The sequence below is a fragment of the Kogia breviceps genome, chromosome 13 (assembly GCF_026419965.1).
Source record: "Kogia breviceps isolate mKogBre1 chromosome 13, mKogBre1 haplotype 1, whole genome shotgun sequence".
Taxonomy (NCBI): Eukaryota; Metazoa; Chordata; class Mammalia; order Artiodactyla; family Physeteridae; genus Kogia; species Kogia breviceps.
Genome location: NC_081322.1, coordinates 5,533,751 through 5,557,750, shown reverse-complemented (window position 1 = coordinate 5,557,750; position 24,000 = coordinate 5,533,751). Strand labels below are relative to the sequence as shown.

At 39.6% G+C, this 24,000-nt stretch overlaps 1 protein-coding gene across 4 annotated transcripts in view; it reads left to right on the top strand.

Annotated features, from left to right (window-relative positions):
- MEI4 (meiotic double-stranded break formation protein 4) overlaps window positions 1-24,000 on the top strand; it is a 241,143-nt gene that overhangs the window by 12,034 nt on the left and 205,109 nt on the right. For all 4 annotated transcript variants that reach the window (XM_067011282.1, XM_067011285.1, XM_067011284.1 and 1 more), the window contains exon 2: window positions 19,536-19,781. In XM_067011282.1, the coding sequence (XP_066867383.1) occupies window positions 19,536-19,781 (246 nt within the window). The remainder of the gene's footprint in view (window positions 1-19,535; window positions 19,782-24,000) is intronic.

Genomic DNA, 24,000 nt, shown 5'->3' with positions numbered 1-24,000 from the left:
GCTTTCTGTGTGACCTCGGGCAGGTGGTGACATAGCTGAGCCTCAGACCCTGATGTAACACCGGCATGATAACAGCCCTAAAATACAGCGTTATTATGGGGGTCAGATAAGCTGGTGCTGGGGAGAGTGCACTGTGTACCCCAGCCCCTGCCTCTCCTCGGCCCCCCTCTTTCACGCTCTCTGCGTCAGCATGACTTGCTCCCTCAATAGTCATCTGCTAATTGAGGCCTTTCTTAAGTGCTGTATTTTATTATTTATTTATTTATTTGTTTATTTTTTTGTGGTACGCAGGCCTCTCACTGCTGTGGCCTCTCCCGTTGTGGAGCACAGGCTCCGGACGCGCAGGCTCAGCGGCCACGGCTCACGGGCCCAGCCGCTCCGCGGCACGTGGGATCTTCCCGGACCGGGGCACGAACCCACGTCCCCTGCATCGGCAGGCGGACTCTCAACCACTGCGCCACCAGGGAAGCCCTAAGTGCTGTATTTTAAATGGCAACTAATCCCTTACCTTCTCTCTCCATCTTGCCTGCATTAGTTTTCTCAGCTTGTTTATGACAATTCAATGTACATCTATTTTACATGTATTTATTTTGTGACTCCCCCAACCAGAATGCAAAAAATGCGAGCTCAAGAATGCATCTGTTTTCATCACTGCTATATGTTCTCTGGACAGAGCAGGTCATAAAAAATACTTGATGAGGGCTTCCCTGGTGGCACAGTGGTTGAGAGTCCGCCTGCCGATGCAGGGGACGCGGGTTCGCGCCCCGGTCCGGGAAGATCCCACGTGCGCGGAGCGGCTGGGCCCGTGAGCCGTGGCCGCTGCGCCTGCGCGTCCGGAGCCTGTGCTCCGCAACGGGAGAGGCCCGCGTACCACAAAAACAAAAAACAACTTGGTGAATAAATGAATGAATTACCATCATGTTTATGTTTCTCATGTGGTCTTACCATCAAAAAGCCCAGTGAGGTGCTTCTTAGTTTTTTTTAACAGAATAAAAGTACAGCTGGCAAATTTATTAATTGCTCTTCTAATATTTCAGTTTCATAAATTAATTTGTCAGTTGATTTCCTTGTGCTTCGAGGGTATTTTCTCACAGAACAGTTATCTGAGCTGGACTCCTGGAGTGAAATATTAAAATTCTCAACTTAAAACATGTTACTGAAAATGAAGAAAATGTAGTTAATCACTGGCTTCAGTTTCTAATGACTCAAGGTCACAGTTTGATGGGTAAATACAAAATTTTTTAAAATTTATTTATTTATTTATTTATGCTGTGTTGGGTCTTCGTTTCTGTGCAAGGGCTTTCTCTAGTTGCGGCGAGCGGGGGCCACTCTTCATCGCAGCGCGCGGACCTCTCACTATCGCGGCCTCTCTTGTTGTGCAGCTCAGGCTCTGGACGCGCAGTTTCAGTAGTTGTGGCTCACGGGCCTAGTTGCTCCGCAGCATGTGGGATCTTCCCGGACCAGGACTTGAACCCGTGTCCCCTGCATCGGCAGGCAGATTCTCAACCACTGCGCCACCAGGGAAGCCCCCTTACAAATTTTTATTTTAAAGTAACAACAGATCATTCAGTTTTCTGTTTATATGTTCACTGTAGCTGCTCATCATCCCGGTTTCTGACTGACAGTGTGTCTTACAGCTGCCACTTGTTGGCTGTTTCTGTGTTAATATGGTTTTTGGAGTTACTGGATGCAGGGGAATTAACAGGGCAAGGGAGGCACAAATGCAAATGCATTTAGAATCCTACAAATGGGAGATTAAGTGGGACCGGAAGGGTGCTGAGGTCTTAGCTTGCCTTCCTGCATGAACAGAGTCTAGAAACATGTTTTCTGCCTAGATAGAGTTCTCGGGATTGGGTTGGGAAAACTTCATTCATCTACGTGAAGGAGGTGGTGGGCTCCTGGTAACTGGAAGTGCAAGGAGTGCCCCATTTCCACACTGATGACTGTCTTTGGTGGTTTAGAGACTTGCACATTGAGCTAGCTGGCTGCCTGGTTGTCCTGGACGGAACCTCTGATTGTAGCAGGTGATCTGACTCCTGGCAGACTCAAGAGGGAAGAATTAACTCACAGCAAAAAAAAAAAAAAAAGTCTTGGGGTACAGGGAAACAAAAATAAAAAGATCCACTTTCCTTCCACCAGAGAGTTGACTCTAGAGCTGTGAATTATTGACACACACTTTTTTGTTGTTGAACATTTTTGCATGTCTACCCAGATCAAATAATGCTGTCAGCAGTTAGTGTTGAGTCAAACTGTCCTGAATTTAAAGCTGCAGAATAATGTTTGGTCAGAGTGCCTGAAAAATCCCGCAGCTGCTTATTTAAACTAATTTTTAATTTGCTCTATAGTGTATTTTAATCACTGAGGAGCTTTCAGCAGAATGCTGTTAATCTATCATTGCTAAGTACCAAACGTTGCAAATATACTTGGCATGGGAGAATAATGACCAAGTGAACAAGTTGTTTGTTTACATTCTGTTTTAAATGGGAAGGGGGGGGTGTTATAGAAGAATCTGTATTGTACTAAAGGCATGAAAATGTCTTTATGATTTTATAACGGATATTGAAATTAAACGAAATTAATATATCGTGGATACAAGGTCAGTATAAACTTTTATCAATAGCAGCAATCACGGTGGAAGCTTTTGTTAAGTAAATGAATACCCCTGTCTAGGGAAGTGAACATTTGGGCACAGAATTGAATAATTGTTTTCCTAGTTACACCAGAACTGCGTTTGGATTCATGCTTATTAATTGGGTGTCAGGGAAGACGTTGATCCATGTCATGGTTAAGCTGATAAAATGGGGTAGGAGAACACAGCGTTAGGAATTAGGTGGTTCCAAGGCTCATTTCTTTTCCTCCACATAAAGAGTGGTGCAGTAGCATAGCTGCAATAGTAGTACCAGTACTAGTAGTGATAAAAATAACTAACAACTCTTTGAGTCCTACCATGCCGTGAGTGCCAGATACTGCTGCATGTGCTTTTCAACCATGACTTACGTTAGTCTTTAAGACAGTCTTATGAGAATGTTACTAATTTATTTTTCATCTTATGGATGAAGCGAGATGTAGAAATTACTCTGTCATTCAGCTGGTAAAGGGCAAATGCAAATCCTCTGTTTTGACATCTGGCTCTTAGTCCCTCTGCTGTATAATTCATTTGAGAAAATGTGTACCTACTTATTTGGACCCTCTTGCGGGTGTTGGTGGAGGAGTGAAGAAAGGGAAGGAGACCATAGCCCTTGATTCCCAAGGAACTTAATCCTACCAGAGAGAAAAGAAAAGCAGATGGTGATTGATTAAGAGCCAGAATCAGTGGTTCAGGTGATGAGTGCTCCAACAACTGCTGAGAAAAGAAAAAATGACTATGGGCTGAATTGATTAGGGAAGGCTTCCTGGAAGAGGTGGACTTTGGCTTATCCCTTAAGTGCTGAATAAGCTTTTTGCCACAGCATATTGTATCCTTTAGTGTTCAGATTCTGATAAGAATTTTATGCACTGCACCCTAACAAATTATAGCCTTGTTTATCTTTAAACGGGTTTTGGATGCTTTTAAAAAATAGCTCAAATATGTGTGTGTATACTTTCGATGTAGTTCATTTCTGAAAATTGATATAACTTATTGCTTGTGCCTTCTAAAAGTGGAAGCAGACAATATTAGCTTATTAATGGTGTCTTCTGTATAGAAGTGGAAGAAACAGCGTTCAGAGAGGTGTTTAGGAAGAACTGAAAGGTAGTATTCTGCTGCAAGAGAGAACAGTGCTTTACGAAGACAACTTTCCATGTTTTGTGGTGACACCCACAGCAGATGCTTCTCCTTCTTTTAGCAGTTGGGTTGGTCTTGACTATGTTAACTACACGAATGCTTTATTCAGATCTCACCTTGGAACCATTGTTTTTAACTCACATGTAAGTTCATTCAATCATTCCAGCAGAAAATAATCTTCGAAATACATATATACTCTAACATTTTAAGACATACAAAAAGACATAAAGAATAATAACAACAAACACCAACCAATGTACTCAACTTCCAGCTTACGAAACTAGATCTTTGCAAGGCAGGAAAAAAACCCTTCCTCTTTCTGATTTCACCTTCCCCTGCACGAGTAATCGTAGTTCTAAATTTGGAATGCATCACCCCATGCATTTCTTTGTATTTTCCTACATATGGTTATATTTCTAAGCAATATATAGTACTCTTTATATGAAATAATTATATTAAGTTATATGCATTTTTAATTCTTGTTTTTTCTTTTAACTATGAAATAATTCATTTTGATGTGTATAACTTTAGTTCATTTGTTTTTATCACCTAATAGTATTTGATTGCATTAGTATATCACAATTTATTTAGCTATTTTTCTATTAGCAGATATTTAGTTTATAATTTTTATTACAAGCAATGAAGTTATAAACAGTTTTGAACATATCTCTTTGTGTAATATGTGCAAGTCTTTCATATGTTTACAGACCATTTTCTTACCTTTTCTGTGACTTGCTTGTTCATCTCTTTTGCTCATTTTTTCTAGTGGATGATTTTTTCTTTATTGATTTATAGACTTTTTTATATGTTATGAATATCTACCCTTTATTGACTATATGTGTTGAAAATATCTTTGCCTAGACTGTGGGCTACCTTTTTGCTTTTTTGTGGTGTCTTTTTATGAACAGACTTACTTTTGATGTAGTAAAATTTGTCATTTTCTCTTTTATCATTTATACCATATGTGTCTAATTTAAGAATTCTTCCATATTGAGGGAAGGAAATTTAATTTAAAAGTGATCCTTAAATGTAAAGATGACAAGCATGATTTTTAAAAAAGTCAAAATTGGCTCAGTGCAGTTTGACATATCTTTTATCAATACCAGTTTACTCAAAACGGAGCCCACCACTGTACCATTACTACTGTATATATAAATGTTCTGTCCAAACTCAATAATTCATTTTATGAAATGAGAGCTTAGGGAGGGGAAACCATGGTAAAACCTCAATATTTACAGAATTATCAGTCTATTTATTAATAAAACATTTTTCATTTATGGCAAAGTGTTTATTCACACATGTGCACCTTCCTTCCTGTACAGAAAGCTCATAGGAACCATAAGTAATTCAGATGGGCCATTGCTAGCTGTAATGAAGGAGGAAAAAGAGGCTTTGGATATAATTTTGGTGGCGTGGCCCTGAAGTGTTTCATTCTTATGGCTGTTCTCGTGGCCTTCTCACGCTTTTCTACTTACTTCTCATCATCTTTTTTGATAAGTTTGATCTTAGTTGCACAAAGATTTAATGCTCAGTGTCCAGAACTCCTGAAATCTTGTCTTTAGTGAAACTGTTCACACGTGTGAAGTCTTGTAAGGAGAGATGCTCATAAAAACCACTGGTGTATCTCTTGACGTGTCTGAATTTATCTATCGTGTCTCAGTTACTTGTTTTATCTCCTTTTTTAAAAATCATCAGTCATAACGTATAGCTACAGTTTACTATGAAATGGTTGTAATTGTTGTAATGATTTGCCATTAACGGTAAAAGTTAAACAACTACTGGATTTCAGAAGAGGATGAAAAACCCCAATGAGGCCCTCAGTAAGATTCCCAAATGATCTTGTTGGGCTTTGCTATAAAGCAGTGATGTAGTTGGATGTTGGCTTCAGTATTCCAGGCGTTCTCTTTCTTAGAGACCCATTGAGTATGCGTTGGAGAGCTTTTGGATTGGAGCCAGAGGTTATGATGACCTCATGGGTATCATCTTTTGTGCTCTGACTCTGATTAAGTCTCTTGCCAGATTGAATTATGCTTCTCTCTCTCTCTCCCTGACCCCTTCCCCTCAAGAAAACAGACGTTTTGAAACTATGAAACTACCTAAAATATGAGTGCTTTTTATTGTTTGCTTTATTCTTGTTTTGGGGCTGAACGTCATAACAGTTTTGGAATGGAGCATTGCTTAGAGAAAGTACTTACAGACTTTTGAAAGTGGTATTATTCCAGGAATGGAGTGTGGTAGTGATGCTCCAAGTGCAGTCCTCAGACCAGCGACATCGCTATTACCTGGGAACATGTAAGAAATACAGATTATCAGGCCAACTCCAGACCTATTAAATCAGAAGCTCCTGTTGTGGACCCGAGGGATCTGTGTTTTACAAGGCTTCCAGGTGATTCCAAGGCAGCTTCAAGTGTAAGAATTACTGAAATAGGATAAAGGAGAAGGAAGCACCAATTCTGTTATTTCTTGGACTGCGTTGTGTTTGTGGCATTTCCGTGGGTTGCCTTTTCATCTGTTGCCTCTTCTTGACCTTCTTTTATTAGATGTTTTGCCCACGGTGATGGCCACACACGGTCAAAGTGGAGTGCTATCGTTTTTGTCTAAAACGATATTTTCATATTTTTCATATTCTTCTTTTGAAGGATTTGCCTTTGTTACTTACCAGTAAGTGGAAAAACATTGGAAGCCCTGGACTTTGGATAGTTTGCTTTCACACATGCACAAATAAGCAGCTGACATTCTGAGGGACTCCTTGTGCAGATTTCCAGAGCTTTCTCTCTGTGCAGCTCCCTCCTCTGCGGGACTCTGCCCTGACAGTTCTTGTATCTCTGGCTTCTGAATGCCGACCTCAGTCTGCTCTTTTCTCCGAGACATTCAGGCCCTGTTTGGGTTCCAGCTCCTTGCACTGTGGCCTGGAAACGGCCTTCAGGCGAGAAGCTGGTGCAGTGTGGGGTTCACCTTGGTTTCCTTCTCTAGCAAATTAGAGCGCTGCGTGCTTTCTGTCCAGTTTTGTTTTGCTGTCTAGTTGTTTAAGGTGGACTGTAAATCTGCTCCTTTTAAACTCCATCTTTGCTAGAAATCCCCTGTGTTATGGGGGTAAAATTTAAGTACAAGGAAATGGAAAAGATTAAGAGTACCATTGGTGGCTCTGATAAATTAACACACCCGTGTATATCAGCCCCATGAGATATAGGACATTACTGTCACCCTGGAAAATCCCTTCATTATTCTTCCTGGTTAATCCCTTTCCCCATCTCATAGAGGAAACATTATTGTTATTTTTTCCACCATTGATAAGAGTGTTCTGGAACTTCATTTAAATGGAAACTTAGAGTATGTATACTTCTATGTATGTTTTCATTATTCACACAGTGTAATATTTTGACATTCATTCGTGATATTGAGTGTATCTGTAGTTCATTACTTTTTATTGCTGAGTAGTATTTCATTGTATGGATATGCCAGAATTTGTTTCATTCCCTCCTGTTACTGATGACACCTGGGCCACTTCCAGTTTTTGGCTATTACAAACAAAGTTGCTATGAACATTCTTGTGCAAGTCTTTTGTGACATGTATTTATATTATCTCTTGGGTAAATAAATGAGTGGATTTCCTGGGCTATAGGGAGATTATATGTTCCGTTTTCTTAGAAACTATGAAACCTTTTCCAAAAATGGTTGAGCCATTTTACATTTCCACCAGCCATGTATGAGAGCCTCAATTACTTCATGCACTTCTTAATTTTAGCTCTTATGGATGTGAAGTGGTATCTCACTGTGATTTTAATTTGTGTTTCTCTAATAACTTAAAACTTTGAATACCTTTTCATGTGGTTATTGACTATTTCTCTAGCTTCTTTTATGATATATGTTTATGTCTTTTGGCCATTTTTTTAGTTGGGTTGCTTTTCTTTTTCCTTAAGGATTTTTAGCAGTTCTTTATAGAGTTGTATCCAGGTCTTTTGTCAGGTAAATATATAGTGAATGTTTCCTCCTAGTTTGTGGTTTTGCTTTTTCTTTTATTAATTATGCCTTTTGATGAGTAGCAGACTTAATTTTGATGATGTCTAATTTATCAATGTTTCTTCAGTGATCAGGGTTTTTATGACTTTTATCAATAATCTTTCTCATTCCCTAGTTCATTCTGTTTTCGTCTGTTTTAGTTTTTATGTTTAGGCCTGTGATTTAATTAGATGTGATTTTTGTGTAAGATCTGAATAGATGGCAATGTTCCTTTTTTCCATATTTTTAACTAATTGTTCTAGCACTGTGTGTTGAAAAGACTTTACTTTCCCAATTACCATTGTCAAAAATGAATTGACTCTAACAATGTGGATCTAGTTCTAAACTCGCTATTTTGTTCCATCGATATATTTGTCTATCATTATTCTAATACCACAGATTGCTTTGTCTTGATTGCTTTGTCTGTATCTTGTGTTGCAGTTAAGCCATTTGATTTGTCTGGCTTTCTTCTTTTTCAAGATTATTTTGGCTATTCTAGTTTTTCTTTTAAATTTCAGTATAAAATTTAGAATTAATTTATCAAGTTCTACAATGTAGTTGATTAGAATTTTGATTTAGGATTGTTTGTATGGGTCAATTTGAGGGGAATTAAGATCTTAGTAATGTTAAGTCTTCTAGTCAATTAACATTGTACATCTCTTGATTTATTAAGGTCTTCAATTTTACTGGACAATGTTTTATAGATTTCAAGGTAGAAATCTTTCACATCTGCTGTTAAATTTATTCATCATCATCATCATTATTATTATTCTGACTTAAACGGATTTTTGCATATTGACCTTGTGTCCTGAGACCTAGCTAAATTCATTCATAAATTCTAAGAATTGTTTGTTCTCATCTTCCTGAGGGTTTTCTGTAGACATTCATGCTCTATATTAATAAGTAGAATTTTACTTCTTTATTTCCAATCTATATATCTTCTTACTCTTTTCTGTATTCTACTCCCTGTTATATCCAGTAAAGTATTTAATAGAGTTGAGGAGAGTGGGTATCCTTGTTGTGTTTCCAGTCTTAGTGGTAAGGCATTCAGTGTTTCATCATTAAGTATGATATTTCCTGTGCACTTTTGTAGAACTTTATCACAGTGAGTAAGTTCTGTTCAATTCTTTTGTTTGTTTGTTTTTGTTTGTTTATGAAGACTTTTTAAAATCACGAATCAGTTTGCATTTTTTAAATGTTTCTTATGAAACTATTAAGATGATCATAAGTTGCTTTTACAATACCGTATTTTGTTAATATGTTGAATTACAGTGATTGATTTTTAAATGTTAAAGTAATCTTGCATTCTTGGAAAAACTCTCCTTGGTGATGATGATTACTCTTTTTATAAATTGCTGTTTGATTTGCTAGTATTGTGTAAAGGATTTTTGAATCTTTGTTCATTACATATATTGGTTTGTAGTGTTTATTTTTTCCCCTGTAATAGTTTTGTAATATTAGTATCAGGGTTATACCAGTATACATATCAAATTATAAAACAATGTGTGGTGTTTTCTCTTCTGTTTTTCACAGAAAGAGTTTATGAAGTTTGTTCTACCCTCCTTCCATTAGTTTTTTGTTTTTGTGCGTGCGTGCATGTGTGTGTGTGTGTTTTGGCCATACTACACGATTTGTGGGATCTTAGTTACCTGACCTGGGATTGAACCCATGTTCCCTGCAGTGGAAGTGCAGAGTCCTAACCACTGGACCTCCAGGGAATTCCCATAGTTTTTGAAAGAGATAAACTTAGTACAATTTATTCTTTCATTGTTAACTAGAATCTAGTAGTGAAACCATATGGGAATGGAATTTTTGTATGAGTGAGGGTGAGGGTTTTAATAAACATTGAATTTCTTTAATAGGTATAGGGCTCCCCAAAGTTCTTTGCCTTCTTTTATCAGTGTTGGTCAGTGTATCTTTTTTCAAGAGATGTATTTATTTCATCATAACTTCTCAAATTTATTAAAATAAATTGTTCATAATTTTGCTTTTTTAATGGTTGAAGGGATATATAATGAAATCACTTCTGTTACCCCTGATCATGATATGATTGGTGTTATTTCTCTTTTTTCTTCATAATTCTTCTATACATTTATCAATTTTATTAATCTTTAAAAAATAGCTTTTGCCTTTAAAAAATTGTTTATTTTCTATTTAACTGCATTCTGATTATATCTTTATGGCATCCTTCCTTCTATTTCCTCTGGTTTTAATTTGCTATTCTTTTTCTAATTTTCTAAGGTGGAAAAATGTAGGTCATTGAATTTAAACTCCTTTTCTTTTATAAAGATAAGTATTTATTTAGAATAAAATTTCCTTTACAGGCTCTTTTAGCTTCCTCCTTCAAATTTTGATATGCCGTGTTTTCATTATTATTCAGTTTGAAATATGCTTTCAAAGTACTCTAATTACATTTACAATTTTTTCTGTCCCCTATTTTATTTAGAAATGTATTGTTTATTTTCCGAATAGTTGAGAGATTTTTCTAGAAAATTTCTAATTGTTTTTCTTACGGTTAGAGAACCTATTGTGTAAGATTTCTGTCTTGAAATTTAAGGAGAATTATTTTGTCTCAGCATATGATTTATCTTGTTGAACGTCTCATGTTAACTTGCAAAGAATATGCATACATCTGCATTTATAAGTCATAATGTTCTATAAATACCAGTGAGTTCAAGATGGTTGGTAGTATTTTTCAAGTCTTATATAATCATCATTTTATTCAAGGTCTAGTTACTCTACCAATTACTGAAAGAAATGTGTTAAAATCTTCACATATGATTGTGGATTTGTCCTTCTCTTTCTTAAGTACTTTCAATTTTTGCTTCATATATTTGGAAGTTCTGTTATTGCTTTTATGTGTATACAGATTTAGGATTGTTAATCTTCATGATTAATTGACCTTTAAAAATTATTATGAAATGTTCCTCTACATCTCAGGTAATATTTTCTTGTCATGAAGTTTCTTTTGTCTGACATTAACATACCTGTTGCAGATTTCTTATGTTTACTGTTTGCATTTTCAGTTACTTTCAGCCCATATTTGTTTGAAAATAGTTAATTGCTTTAACCTACGTATTTTCAATTTAGCCCTTTGGGCACAAATCAAATAAAATAGGTAGAGCATCCAGGTAAAAGTTTTACTTTGAGATAAATTGCCAAATATATGTGTAAATTAATGATCCTCCTTTATTTTCTTTATTTCAGAAAAATTAGTAAGGGAGTAAAACCCAAATCTTACAATTTTCTTATAGTAATTGAAAGGACAAATAGATACAGAAACCATGATGAGTTAAAGATCTGAATTTCTTTTACAGCCTGAGTTACTTTGGGAAATTCCTATGGTTTTAAACAAATGACTTAACTTGATTACCCTGGAGTAAAACTGAACTCCTGATACAGCTAAGTCTAGTTTTTGTTGGAGTATACCATTTAGAAGATGAAGTAGTTGATATTATTTTCAGTAAAAGGCCTCTTTCATGGCCATAGCATAGCATAATAAAAGAGGTTCTAGAAATTCTTAATACAAATGATATTACTAAAATAAAAAGAAGATGCCTATGCAGCTGCTGTTGTTCTGCCTATATTTTCCATGGGCACCAAGGTTCACACATGGTGTCATCATGAGGCCAGTTCTTAGCTATCATGACTTTGTTTGGGTTGGTAATCTCAAGGTTAGTCACATCTAAATTTTAAGGAGGAAGGCAAGTTCTGATGGTAGAAGAAATAGGGAGTTTGGAAAGTGTGGTATAGTTGCCTGGGGAAATTAGACAGCAGTTGTTAGGCCACAGGATTGCTGATGCCTCTGACCTTGAAAGGTTCCTGTTACATGGGTAGAGCTAGGTATTGGTTACAATGATGGGAGGAAAGCCGGGAACCAATTCCTGCCCCATACCCTCACCTGGTACCCAGAGACACGTGCCTTATTGTCTCTCGTTCCCCTAGAGGGTTGCATGCTGATCTTCTGGAATGGCCTGCTGCTCCTGGTGTCCCTCCGTTGGCTAAGGGCTACAGTAGTACTCAGAGGGGAAGAGGAGAAGCAGTATGGATCCTGTGCATTGACAGGTTCTTGGTAGAGAAGAGCAGTGTATTGATACAGATATTTGTCACTGTCTGATTTTGGAGGAACAATAGGACTAGGTTGAGAGTCTGGGCAGGAGCAGGTAGAAATGCACACTGTAGAGGAAAGCATGAGGACCAGTCCTGAGTGATGGCTTCCCTACAGCAAGGGCTACATTGCCTCTGTTTTTGTTGTCTGCAGCAAGCTGAGGGGCTGAGTTTAAAGGGACAAAAGGGCAAAGAAGATCAAGTGCCAGAGGATGTCTAGCATCAAAGTGCTCAATATCTGTGAAACGGTCTCCCTTTCTTGTGGGCCATTCTAAGGCAAGTAAAAAAGTAGAGCTCTAATCTATCAATATTTTAAATGCAAACCTAAGTAGAAAGTAAAAGAACTTTCTACTTAATAAAGACTTACTTGTGAAATGAGGCCATGGAGCATTGTCAGTTGCTCTTTGAAATTTGTGGTGGTCTCCTTGGTGAGACTCACATGAGTGAGATAGATGGGAATTAGGGCACTTCTTCAGAGCTAAGATGAGCCTTAAAGAAAATGTTTCCGTGCTGCTGCTTGTGCTTCCTTGAGTTCACATGTCAAGTGCACAAGTGAAGTCTAAGACGGCGCGGTGAAAACACATCGTATTTCCTAATGTGTCACTTGCAGACGGGGGCTTCTTTGGATAGGGCCTTTCCCCTTTTGCAGGGTACTCTGTGCTCACCGTCTTCCCTCTTTAGTCTTCTGGTTTCCTTGAAGCTCAGGCCCTGGCTCAGTGGGCCCAGCTACCCCCCTCTCTCTCCTGGGGTTGACTGATCCTCTCTCAGTTGCCTCTTCTGGTGGTTTCTTTGGTTTCTGGCTTCATTCTGCAGTCTTCCTCATTTTCTGACTAACAAAGATTCTAAATTTGTGCAGCTTGTGAATTTGAGTTACGTAGATTATCAGACTTTTTAATAGAACGATATGATTGTTTTTGTGATAAGGATTATGTCTTTATCAGTGTGTGAAGTAGCTAGGGACTAGGAAATACCTGTAATTCTTCCAATTTATTTTCTAAATACGTGTTAATAGTACGTATCAGATCCCCATTCCTTCTGTGGATTTGCATAGTGGAAGATGATTACTGATTGTGCTGAATATCCGTGACTCTACATTTCTGAATCAGTGTACTTTTTGCTGACTTATGAAATGTGTGTGATGCACTTTTCCTGTGTGAAATTCTGCAGTATTTCTTGCCGGAATCCAGAGAAAATCTTTTCTATGACAAAAAAGAGGCATTGAGGAATCAAAAGGTGAGAGTTGGGGGGTTACATGAAAAGAAAACCATGTTAAGAGACTCTGTAGACAATTTAAATCTATGTTTAATTAATTCTTTCAACAAGAGGAAGATTACAGGTGGTTGGCCTGTTATGATGGGAATGAAACAGAAAGAGAAAAAGCAAGTATCCTTTTATCTTTCTAAGCCTCTTGTTACACACAGACTCTTTGCTGAGAAGGCTTTAAAGACCCCCTTAATAATTAAAGTGGAGGGATTTGAAATCTTGAGGAACTCCTGATTCTTTTATGTAAAATTTCACATGATGTTCATCTGTAGACCAATTCACAGTACAGTATGTACTGAAACTATAAGCGCAATTAGAGAATTTGTCAGCTGGATCTGATCTAAAAAGTGCGTGTTAAGCCTTGTCCAAACTTCACTGAACCTATCGAAAAAGTCTTGTAATGTCTTACAGTTCTGGCATTGCCAGCTGTCTCCAGACTGGTATTTGATAAATGCATATGGCGTTATGGTCCTCGGGATCTCCTCCAACATCCAGGCTAGTCTTACCGTAGTCAGCTCAGTCATTTAGGGAATGTTCAGCCAATGTTCTTCAGTTTCTTGCTTTACTGGGAAAGCAAGTATTTATCTTAGGGTTTACATGAGATAAAATCTGGTTTTCTTCCTTATAGCTTACCCTCTGACCTAAACCTGTGTATGAACTAGATTTTGTCTTGTACTTTCTTTACTCGAGTTATAATGGTGAAAGTTTAAGGGTATACTCTAGAAAGGCATAAGTTTAGAGGGAGTAGACTCATTGGAGGTAGTCAAGAAGGGATGCTTTGTAAAGTGAAGAGAGACAGATGTGACCTTCAGGTTAACTGATTAAATTCCCCTCCTAATCCATTCTCCCTGCAGTGCCATTCTCCCTAGTATGTAATTAACAAAGACTAGCTGAGGGCAGGGGATAAGAGCTGGCCAAGCAGCCCTCTGTGAGTGCCTGACGCGCACCGATATAGTCACTCAGTCCTTCAGGTACTCAGTAGAATGCCTGCTATGAGCCAGTCAGCCGTCGCGGCACTGGGGGTACAGTGGCTAGTAGCTTGCTGCTTAGTCACACTGGAAAGTTTCTCTGCCCCCACTACCTCCAGAATCCACTGTGTACTTTGAACTAGAAGGAACACAAAACACATCTAACGAAAGGACATGCATCTCCTATGGACAGGGTAAGATCTGAAGTCCACAGGCCTGTTATCGAACCAAACTTGGGTCCACTCACCCGACGTGCAGCAAAACCAATCTACTGACGCCAGGTTGTGAAGGAAAGCACAGCATTTATTGCAGGGCTCCAGGCAAGGGAATGGGAGACAAGCCTCAGATCCACTTTAGCTTGGTCTTTGGGTTAGGGATGTTTTAAAGGCAAAGAATGAAGGTGCAGGGATCAGTCATTGTTTTGTGACATTTCTGTGCTATTTCTTGGTCCTCACTCATAGTTTCAGGGGTCAGGATGACTCTGGTTTATTATTCTCTGGACAGGGGGTCCACGGCTTAGGGGCCCGTTAGGAGAAACAACCTGAGTCTGTACGTTAATGATGATAACTGTTAGAGTGATGTCAGGACATCAACGCTGTTACTGGCAGCAGCAATCTTAGTCATCTGACTCTGATGGATTAGTGCTCAGTTAGCACAGGACGGAGGTCAGAGGGGACAAGAAAGGGAATAAAGATTTGGATAGAGAGATTAGTAATAAACTGAGTAAGGGAACTCCGTTTTAGGGGGACTTGGTTTCATTAGTAGAATTTGGTGAAGGCTGATCAGGAAGGGAGACTAGAAAACCTAGGAGGCAGAATTCTCATTCCATTGGCTGTGTTTCCTCAATTCTGAAAGCACTTGGACAGTGAAACATTTCTGAGCATGTTTAATGTGTGGTTATTTCATTTCTTTTTCTGATTTTATTGCATTTACTCTTTTTACTTTAACTTTTAAAAAATTTATTTATTTTTATACAGTTTTTAAACATTACACTCCATTTACAGTTACTGCAAAATATTGGCTCTATTCCCTGTGTTGTACAATACATCCTTGAGCCAATCTTACACCCAATAGTTTGTACCTCCCACTCTCCTACCCTTATACTGCCCCTTACCCCAACTGGTAACCAGTAGTTTTTTCTCTGTCTGTGAATCTGCTTCTTTTTTGTTATATTTACTAGTTTGTTGTATTTTTTTAGATTACACATATGAGTGATGTCATACAGTATTTGTCTTTCTCTGTCTGACTTAACTTCACTTAGCATAATGCCCTCCAAGTCCATCCATGTTGCTGCAAATGGCAAAATTTCATTCTTTTTTATGGCTGAGTAGTATTCCATTGTGTGTGTGTGTGTGTGTGTGTGTGTGTGTGTACCACATCTTCATTATCCATTCATCTGTTGATGGACACGTAGGTTGCTTTCCATATATCTTGGCTATTGTAAACAATGCTGCTATAAACATTGGGGTGCGTGTATCTTTTTGAATTATTGTTTTTGCTTTTGTTTTTGTATATATACCCACGAGTGGAATTGCTGGGTCATACGATAGTTCTATCTTTAGTTTTTCTAGAAACCTCCATACTGTTCCATAGTGGCTGCACCAATTTACAGTTCCACCAATAATGTACAAGGATTCCCTTTTTTCCACATCCCTGCCAACATTTGTTGTGTTCTTTTTCATGATAGATGTTTTGACAGGTGTGAGGTGTTATCTCATTGTGGTTTTGCGTTTAGTAGTTAACATTTGAATCTGTAGTTAACATCATGTGGGAAATATTTTCCCATACTTTTAAATGTTGTCAAAACCATTTTCAATTAAATTGTATAATATGTGACAATTTAATTAATACATTTCGATTGTTAGATGTTCAAGCTGGTGACAGGTTTTGTTTTGCTTTGTTTTTGTTTTCTTTTGGTAGTTATAAATAATCCTGTAAGACCATCTATGGGCATAAAGTTTTATTGTAGTTCTGGTCATTTCTTTAAGATAAAATCTTATGACTTGTATTGCTGGGCCAAAGGGGGATAAATGTTTTGAAGATGTTTGGTACATATTAGGAAAATATTTTCCTGAATGGTTATCTAATTTAAACTTCCATTACTCTTATATATGAGTGATCTGGGGCTCTTCATAGAATTTTTGTCAGTGATCTTGGAGATGAACTAACTTCAGAATTCAGGATTATAATTTAAAACAGTTTTGACAGGGCTTCCCTGGTGGCGCAGTGGTTGAGAGTCCGCCTGCCGATGCAGGGCACACGGGTTCATGCCCCGGTCTGGGAAGATCCCACGTGCCGCGGAGCGGCTGGGCCCGTGAGCCATGGCCGCTGAGCCTGCGCGTCCGGAGCCTGTGCTCCGCAACGGGAGAGGCCACAACAGTGAGAGGCCCACATACAGCAAAAAAAAAAAAAAAAAAACAGTTTTGACAGTACAGAGAATTGGTTAGTTGATAACAAATTTAAGTTCAGTAGGGGAAAATGAGGGTAGCAGAAATAGGGTAGATAAAAATTGCTAAAATACTGTTTGCTGAGTAGCTGTTTCTGCACGCATGCCTGAAGGAGAGTAGAGGACAGAGGGAAAATGACTAGATTTTTCCGTAGCCCAGTGGGGGACTTCGTTATGGTGAGGACTGTTCCCAAATGCAAGATAAAGAAAGCGCATTTGATCAAATGCACTATTCTAAAAAGACTGTTAAAATTTTATATTTTAAGCTATTAAGAATTGAAAGACACTAAATACCTTATTGAGGAACATTAAATGTTTATTTTAATTATTTAGTATAATTATTTGAGCATAAATGGAATTTACAAAAGTCTTTCTGAAAGTTACTGCTGATTTTTTTTCTCACTTAAACAGAGGATATATCTAGGAAGCTCCTGTTTTTCTCCATGAAATTTTAGGGGAAATAGAAGTATCTTCACCTTGCAAATGGTACTTTGAGGCTAGGAATGCTATCCGAAAATAAAGAAGGCATATATTTATAATACACACATACAAAAAAAACCCCAAACAAACATGAGGAAGGAGTTTAAAAGCTTGCTCTGTTTGGGTGTAGGTTGGAGTTCTGTGTGTGTTTTGAGTGTGATTTATACCATAGAAGTCTGTACCACAGATGTCTATTAGCAGTCATATTCTGCTTATTTATGATACATTTCTTTCTGATTAATGTTCAGAAAAGTGACCCTGGGATATTTATGACCCAGAAGGACTTTATAATTCGATCTTTTTTCCATTCACTGATAACCCAGCATGGTTTTAAGACTATTAACAAATCACATACGATGACTTAAAAATCAGAACATTTAATTAATCAGCTTGCTTGAATCAATTAATTAAATATTTCCGCAAAATGACGGGAGTTTGCTGTGTTTTATTATCAGAGGAGTTTGTCCTCTTACGCTCATAAACTGGTTTTTTTTTTTTTTTTTTTTTTTAGCCAAGATTCCCACCATTCATAATTGAATGTCAGATTCTTTTCTAACAGAAACACTTTAAATAGGTCACTTATTATTGCTCTTACCGTTGTCATCTTCTGTCAGCGCTGTCGTGTATAAGTGTTATTAACCCTCGTCGGGGAGAGGCGTCCACTCCTGCGTGCTTTTCGCACAGCCTGCCTCTGTGGAGGGCTGAGAGGTGGGTCCTGCTGCTCCCCGTGGCCGAGCCGACAGGTCGGGGATGAAGCCGCCAAGGGAAGCGGTGGCCGTGAAAGCTGAAATAAGTGGGGCTGTAACTCTTACTGGTTTGTCCATCTTAACGGTATCTGGTCCTTGGTGTGTTTCCAGCTGCAAACGTTTGGAAAATGGCAGCTGTGTTTTGCTTTTAGAAATCCATTTTTTATAATCTTTTTTATGATTATAGTAGATACATATTCAATGCAGAAAATCAGGAAAATTCAGAGAAATATGAGAAAAATCAGTCATACTTCTACAGTAGAGGGAAGTCCTACTTCATTTTTGTACATAACTGAGTTTTACTTATAATTTCATGAGCTCACTGTTTTTCCCCTCAGCACATCATTGACACTTTCCCATGCTAATAAAAATATCTCTGAAAATTCAGTATGTGATGGATATGCAGTTATCATTTGTATGGTATATGATTATGTACTCAACTGGTTGTTGGTCGCAGTTTTAAATATTGTAAATAATCCCGTAGTGAACATACTGTACACACATTCTTGTGTTGATCTCTGAGTAGAATAAAACAGCATTATGCTACCTGTTAGATTGTATATTTTCAGTGAAAATTTATAGGATATCAGATAGGTACTCATCGTGGAGGGTGGGGATACATCTGGTACGATTGTATATGCAGCCTTTCAAGCCGCTCTTTGAAAGGTGTACACAGGGCCTTGGCAGCTGTAAGACCGTCAGGGCGTCATAACTGGGGAAAATTCACGAGCAGAGAAGTGAATGGGAATGACCTTGAGCTGTGTACATCTACTTGTATGACTGTGATCCAACCATGGTGGAGAAGAGCCTTGAGAAACTGAAGGAAATGAAGATGGAAGTGTGGAATTTGAAATTATGTTAGTATGTAGATGTGGCAGCTACAAGTCCTGCATTTTCTGCTCCATTGTACTTTTTAACCGTTCATTAAAAATGTTTATGTAGCATGTTTTATGTGCAAAGCCCCTAAATTCGGTAAAGCACGGTGGAGGTCCACAGGGGCTTATACTTCATTTGTATTAAACCAGTGAATATTCATTGGTATTAAACCAATGAACGTAGTGTCATGTTGTCCTCATAATATCAGACTGTGGTACAGTGTTGGTTTGGAAAAGTATCCTCACGGTGGCAGTTGGAAAGTTTTGGAGGTGTGGAGTCACAGCTAAAATGATGCAAGTATTTGAGAGATTGTTCTAAATATAGATTAGAGGGGCTTGGTCAGAAGCAGGAATAGTGGGTAAAGGTTCACTAAGGAATTCAGGATTGGGGGGCACTGACTTCAAGACTTAGAGTGGATTAGAGGAGTAGAAGGGCTTACATTTAAACGAAGGATATAATTTAGTGATTCTGATTACACGGTGAACTCTTTGTAAGATATAAAAGCCTCAGTCCTACCCCAGATTTGCCGATTCAGAATTTTGGAGGGATGAGACCAGGTATATATGTTAAAAAGCTCCCTCAGAGATTTCAGTGTGTGTCTCTGGTTAGAAACCACTAAATGAATTAATTTGTGTTTTTTGCATTGCAAGAAATTGTCGGATTATCCTCACCTACTGTTTTGAATCTTAATACACTTAATGTGCATGTGTTTGCATTACTCTTCTGCGTGTTTTTTTTCAAACTGTCTTCAGTTCGTGAGATATCTTTCTGCTACTTGGTTTCACGTTGTAAACGTATTAATTAGTGTTACTCTGCAAAATCAATTTTGAGCAAATGAAATGTACTGCAAGGAATTTCTGTAACTTATTTTTCTTATTACATGATAGGGACAAAAGCCAGGATGGATGATGAAGCGTGGTATCTGAGAACCTCGAAGCTGGCTCTGGCCTTGGCCATTATCCACTCGAAACCAGCAGACAAAAGCAGCAGAGAATACACAGAGCATCTTGCAAGGATGCTGTCTGGGCAGGAATCAAAGTGGAGAGCAAAAGTCAAAGCCCTGGAAGCTGAAGTTGTGCAGTTACGTCAAAAACTTCTCCTGAGCAGGATTTGTTCAGGATCATTTGCGAGTGGTGAGTGGATGGAACCTGGGCATGTTGTATTTCAGCTTCACAGTTATTTAGAGGTTTGTTACCAAGACACCGTTGTTTAGTTTCCTAAAATTAGACTTCATCTTCTTACCCTATAAAGAGTTTTTGCTTCTAATCATTCATGAAAAACTTACTGTTCCTTTCTAATGGATGGGGTGCATTACACATGAGGATGAAGTTGGAGAATAAATTGTCTAGATGCAAAGGCAATAATCCTTTAAGTTTACTGGAGAAATTAATTTAAAAATCCCACTCATCCATATGATTGCACTCTGTATTTTATGTTGCTTTTATATTACATCATTCATCCAGCAGCCCTGTTATCAAGTGCCAGCTCTGGACCAGGCATGCAGTGGGTGGTGAGGACCCAAAAACACATGGAGAGGGGTGCTGCCCTTACCGGGAAGTGCTTACCATTCCAGCAGGGGAGACAGACCTGTCGATGATTAACCCCGCCGTGATGAACGTTATCACGGAGACAGTGGCAAAGCGCGGAGCAGGAAGCCATTCATTCCGCCTGGTTTCTGGAAAGGCTTCCCAGGTTTGGCCCTTGCGGGCCTGTCCGCAATAGTAAGGTGGTCAGAGCCTGCAGCAGGAGGCAGGAGGGTGGGCTGGGCAGCCGGGAGACTATGTGCCCCGTTCACCGTGGCCGGCGGGACCTCCCAGAGCCCGGAACACCGTTAAGGTAGAGATCCGACGGGGAGAGGCAGAGAGGTGAGCGGGGACCAGGTTCAGAAGGGCTTTGGACGTCAGCCCGTGGAATGTTCCTGATCAGTGAGGCGGCCAAACAACGTGTGATCTCCATGGAACCCGTGGGAGGGAGTGAAAGGGGGGCTGTAATAATGACGCGAGGACAGCAGGGGAGACCAGGGCCCGCCAGGACAAACCAGAGCACGTGGGCGCCTCCTTCCTCGGGAGCCCTTCACCGTTCTGGCTCAGGGGACTGACCCTCACCTTGTGCTTCTGAAACGTAATAACTCCGCCCATTATTTGAAAACGTAAACGGCATCGTGTTACTCCTTTGCCTAAAGCCTTTCCCCGACTTCCCGTCGTGCCTCGCACTAGGTTGCCCCCTGTGGCTGTGGCTCTGGACGCCATGGTGATTTCACTTCCGCCCTCCCTGCACGCCCGTAGCCTCCCCGCTGTGCACACAGCTCCGGTCTCCCTGGGCTTCCTTCCAGCCTGTGCAGGCTCTTCTGGCCTCGGATCCTTGCCGTGCTCGTCTCTTTGACGTGTGGCTGCCTCTTCCCTCCTAGAGGTCTTATTCTAAGTGACCCCTGCTCAGCGATCACTACATGTATGGCACCACTCACAGTTATTTTTTACCTAAACACCCCACCCCACCCCCACCCCCCCGCCATGGGTTATGTATCTGTTTGCTTACTTGGCTGCTGCTTGATGTCTTTGACTTGAGTCTGGGTTTGCTGAGGCTCGAGAGGGTCTTTGATTCGCCCACCACTCTCTACTCAAGACCCAGCCCAAAGCCTGCCTCACAGGAAGGTGCGCCATCCATATCTGTCAGACGAAGTGGAGCGTAGAGGATGCTTTGGCTGTGGCAGTGATTGGAGGCGAGGAGGCAGCCAGCTCACGTGAAGAGTGACGCGTTGAGCTAGATCTGTGATGGGGAGAACCAAAGGGCACACTTTCAGAGCAGAAACTTTAGACGTTTGTGAGTGAGTTAAGACGGGGTTTTAAGGGAGCTGGAGGCGTGTGGGATAATTGAGCTTTCTAGTTCTTGTTCATTAAATTGATTGCGACGCTTTGCATCCAGACAGTGAACACAGAAAAAAAGCTTATGGGATAACAGGTTGAGTCCAGGTCTGTCTGAGAGGGTTCTGAACGTATCCCCGAGTATATAGGCATTACCTAGAAGGAAGGTAGAAGTATTGTCCTAAATCTCAAAGGGGATGAGCGGACTGGAAATACAGACGGACAGTAAGGGTTTCTTGGTATTTACGTGACATTGAGGTTATCACTGTGGGTGAGGCTACAGGGAGGGTGCAGCTTTGACAGGGAGGCTACAGGTTCCAGCACTGCAAGGGGGGAAGGGGAAGGGAGCCGTGGGGAAGCGTGTGGCTGTCATGTTAGGTGTGCAGGTGTAGTGCCGCCATGGGTGGAAGTAGGGTGCTTGCTAGGTTCCGGAAAACCCCGCTAACCCAACACCCACGGTGTTACTAAATCTCATCACTGTGCGAGCAGCAACAGTGTTACGTGATGTATGGCCACATTTTAGTCTCTCTCGTCTTTCCAGGCAACGGCCTCTTTGAGAATATCTGTGAATGGCAAACATAATTATTTTTAACTTTTTTTGTGCAGTCATATGACTGATACCATGGCACACATGTAAAAATTCCCAGTAATATTGAACTGTGAATATCACAGACATCCGTGGTATCAGAACTGTTGTTTACCATCAAGGGTCTGTTCGCAACACCGATATGGTGGGGTGTGTGATTTGTTTGGCACGTGAGTGGACCTAACGGTGAGAGCCTCCAGGGTGACTTGTTTTTACACTGAAATCTTTCACTTACGGTGCCTGTGAGAGGAATTTTCAAATATCATGTGATTGAAATCTCTTTTACTCACAGCGAGAGTTGCAGGTAAAGCGTTTCAGTGCAGATGTTTGGAAGTAGTCTGACTCTCCATGTGTTAGCTTAAACTTGAAAAATGAAGAATAAATGGATAGATTCAGATAAATAGAGTCAGTATTAAAGGGGAAAAGAAAAAAACCTAAGAAAGGGGGGGGGTATTAGATTGATAGGAAAATAAAGGAGGAACATAGTTGGTTTTTAGAGATGTATGACTTGAAAGACTGACACGCCTTGCTCTAAGAAAACTCCATCGCTGAAAATCAAACTATTTTATAGGTGTATTTATATTTTGTGTATTTATATTATGTGTTTCTTTACACATGCATGTTCTCCAGTGTTCAGAGACCACAGGCCCTCAAAAAATGGTGAATGGAGTCCTTCCTTTCTTTTTTTTTTTTTTTTGACATGAGAACAGTTTTATTTAAATCATTGACGCTTGTGCAGTACTCAATATCAGGACTTTGAAACGCTTTAGACGAAATCTGTTTCCCTTTAAACAGATTAAAAAACCGAATCTTAGCTGGCAGAAGCTAGTGCTTGTATCACACAGCTAATGGGAGGTAGAATCCTAAAATCTGCTTCCAAGTGCCACCTGCACCTGACAACGCCAGGCAAAGTGTTTATTTTTGTGTTGCACAAGTGTAAGGACCACTGTAAAATCTAGATTAACTTTATAACAATAATTTAAAAGGTAGAAAAGGGTCCCATACTACAGACATTTTTAAATTGACTTATTTTACCATTTATATTAATACAATAAATGAAGAAAACTGACAGTGGAACAGGCCAGTGGTCAGCTGACACACAACACAACGTGTTAACAAACGTGGCCAAAGGGTCGGTGTGTGTCACGCATTACCTTCCACGTAACATCTTTTTCGGAGCGGGGAGGGAACATGAAGGCAGATTGATTCAAACTAGCCCTATTAAATATATCTATTAAGTTTATACTTTCTCCTGAAATTAATTTTTTTTTTTTTTTTTTTTTTTTGTGCGGTACGCGGGCCTCTCACTGCTGTGGCCTCTCCCGTTGCGGAGCACAGGCTCCGGACGCGCAGGCCTAACGGCCATGGCTCACAGGCTTAGTTGCTCCGCGGCACGTGGGATCTTCCCGGACCGGGGCACGAACCCGTGTCTCCTGCATCGGCAGGCGGATTCTCAACCACTGCGCCACCAGGGAAGCCCCTGAAATTAATATTTGAGTGGAACATGTATTAATTATTCACACAACACTAGCTTTCTACTGAAGTTTAAGAATCCAGTAGATGATGTCCACATTTAGGCAAATCCTAGGAGCAATTGCACTGAACAATATCCACTCAATCAATTACGAACTGCAAAATAATACTGGGCAATTATTTCAAAGTATGAACTACAGATATGATATAAAAAAATATAGTAGAACAACTTTCTAACTTAAAAGTCAAGTACAAATGGTTAAGTCAACGGTACCTACTTACACACAAATTAAACAAAATCAGAATAAACACTCAACTTTTAGGAGAAGCAATTTCAGTCCTGGTTTTACCACTTAATAGGAGAAAGATCTTTCGTGGGTCCTTTCATTCAAGGATGATTTGAAAACCGTTTTACAAAGTTAATACCTTGGA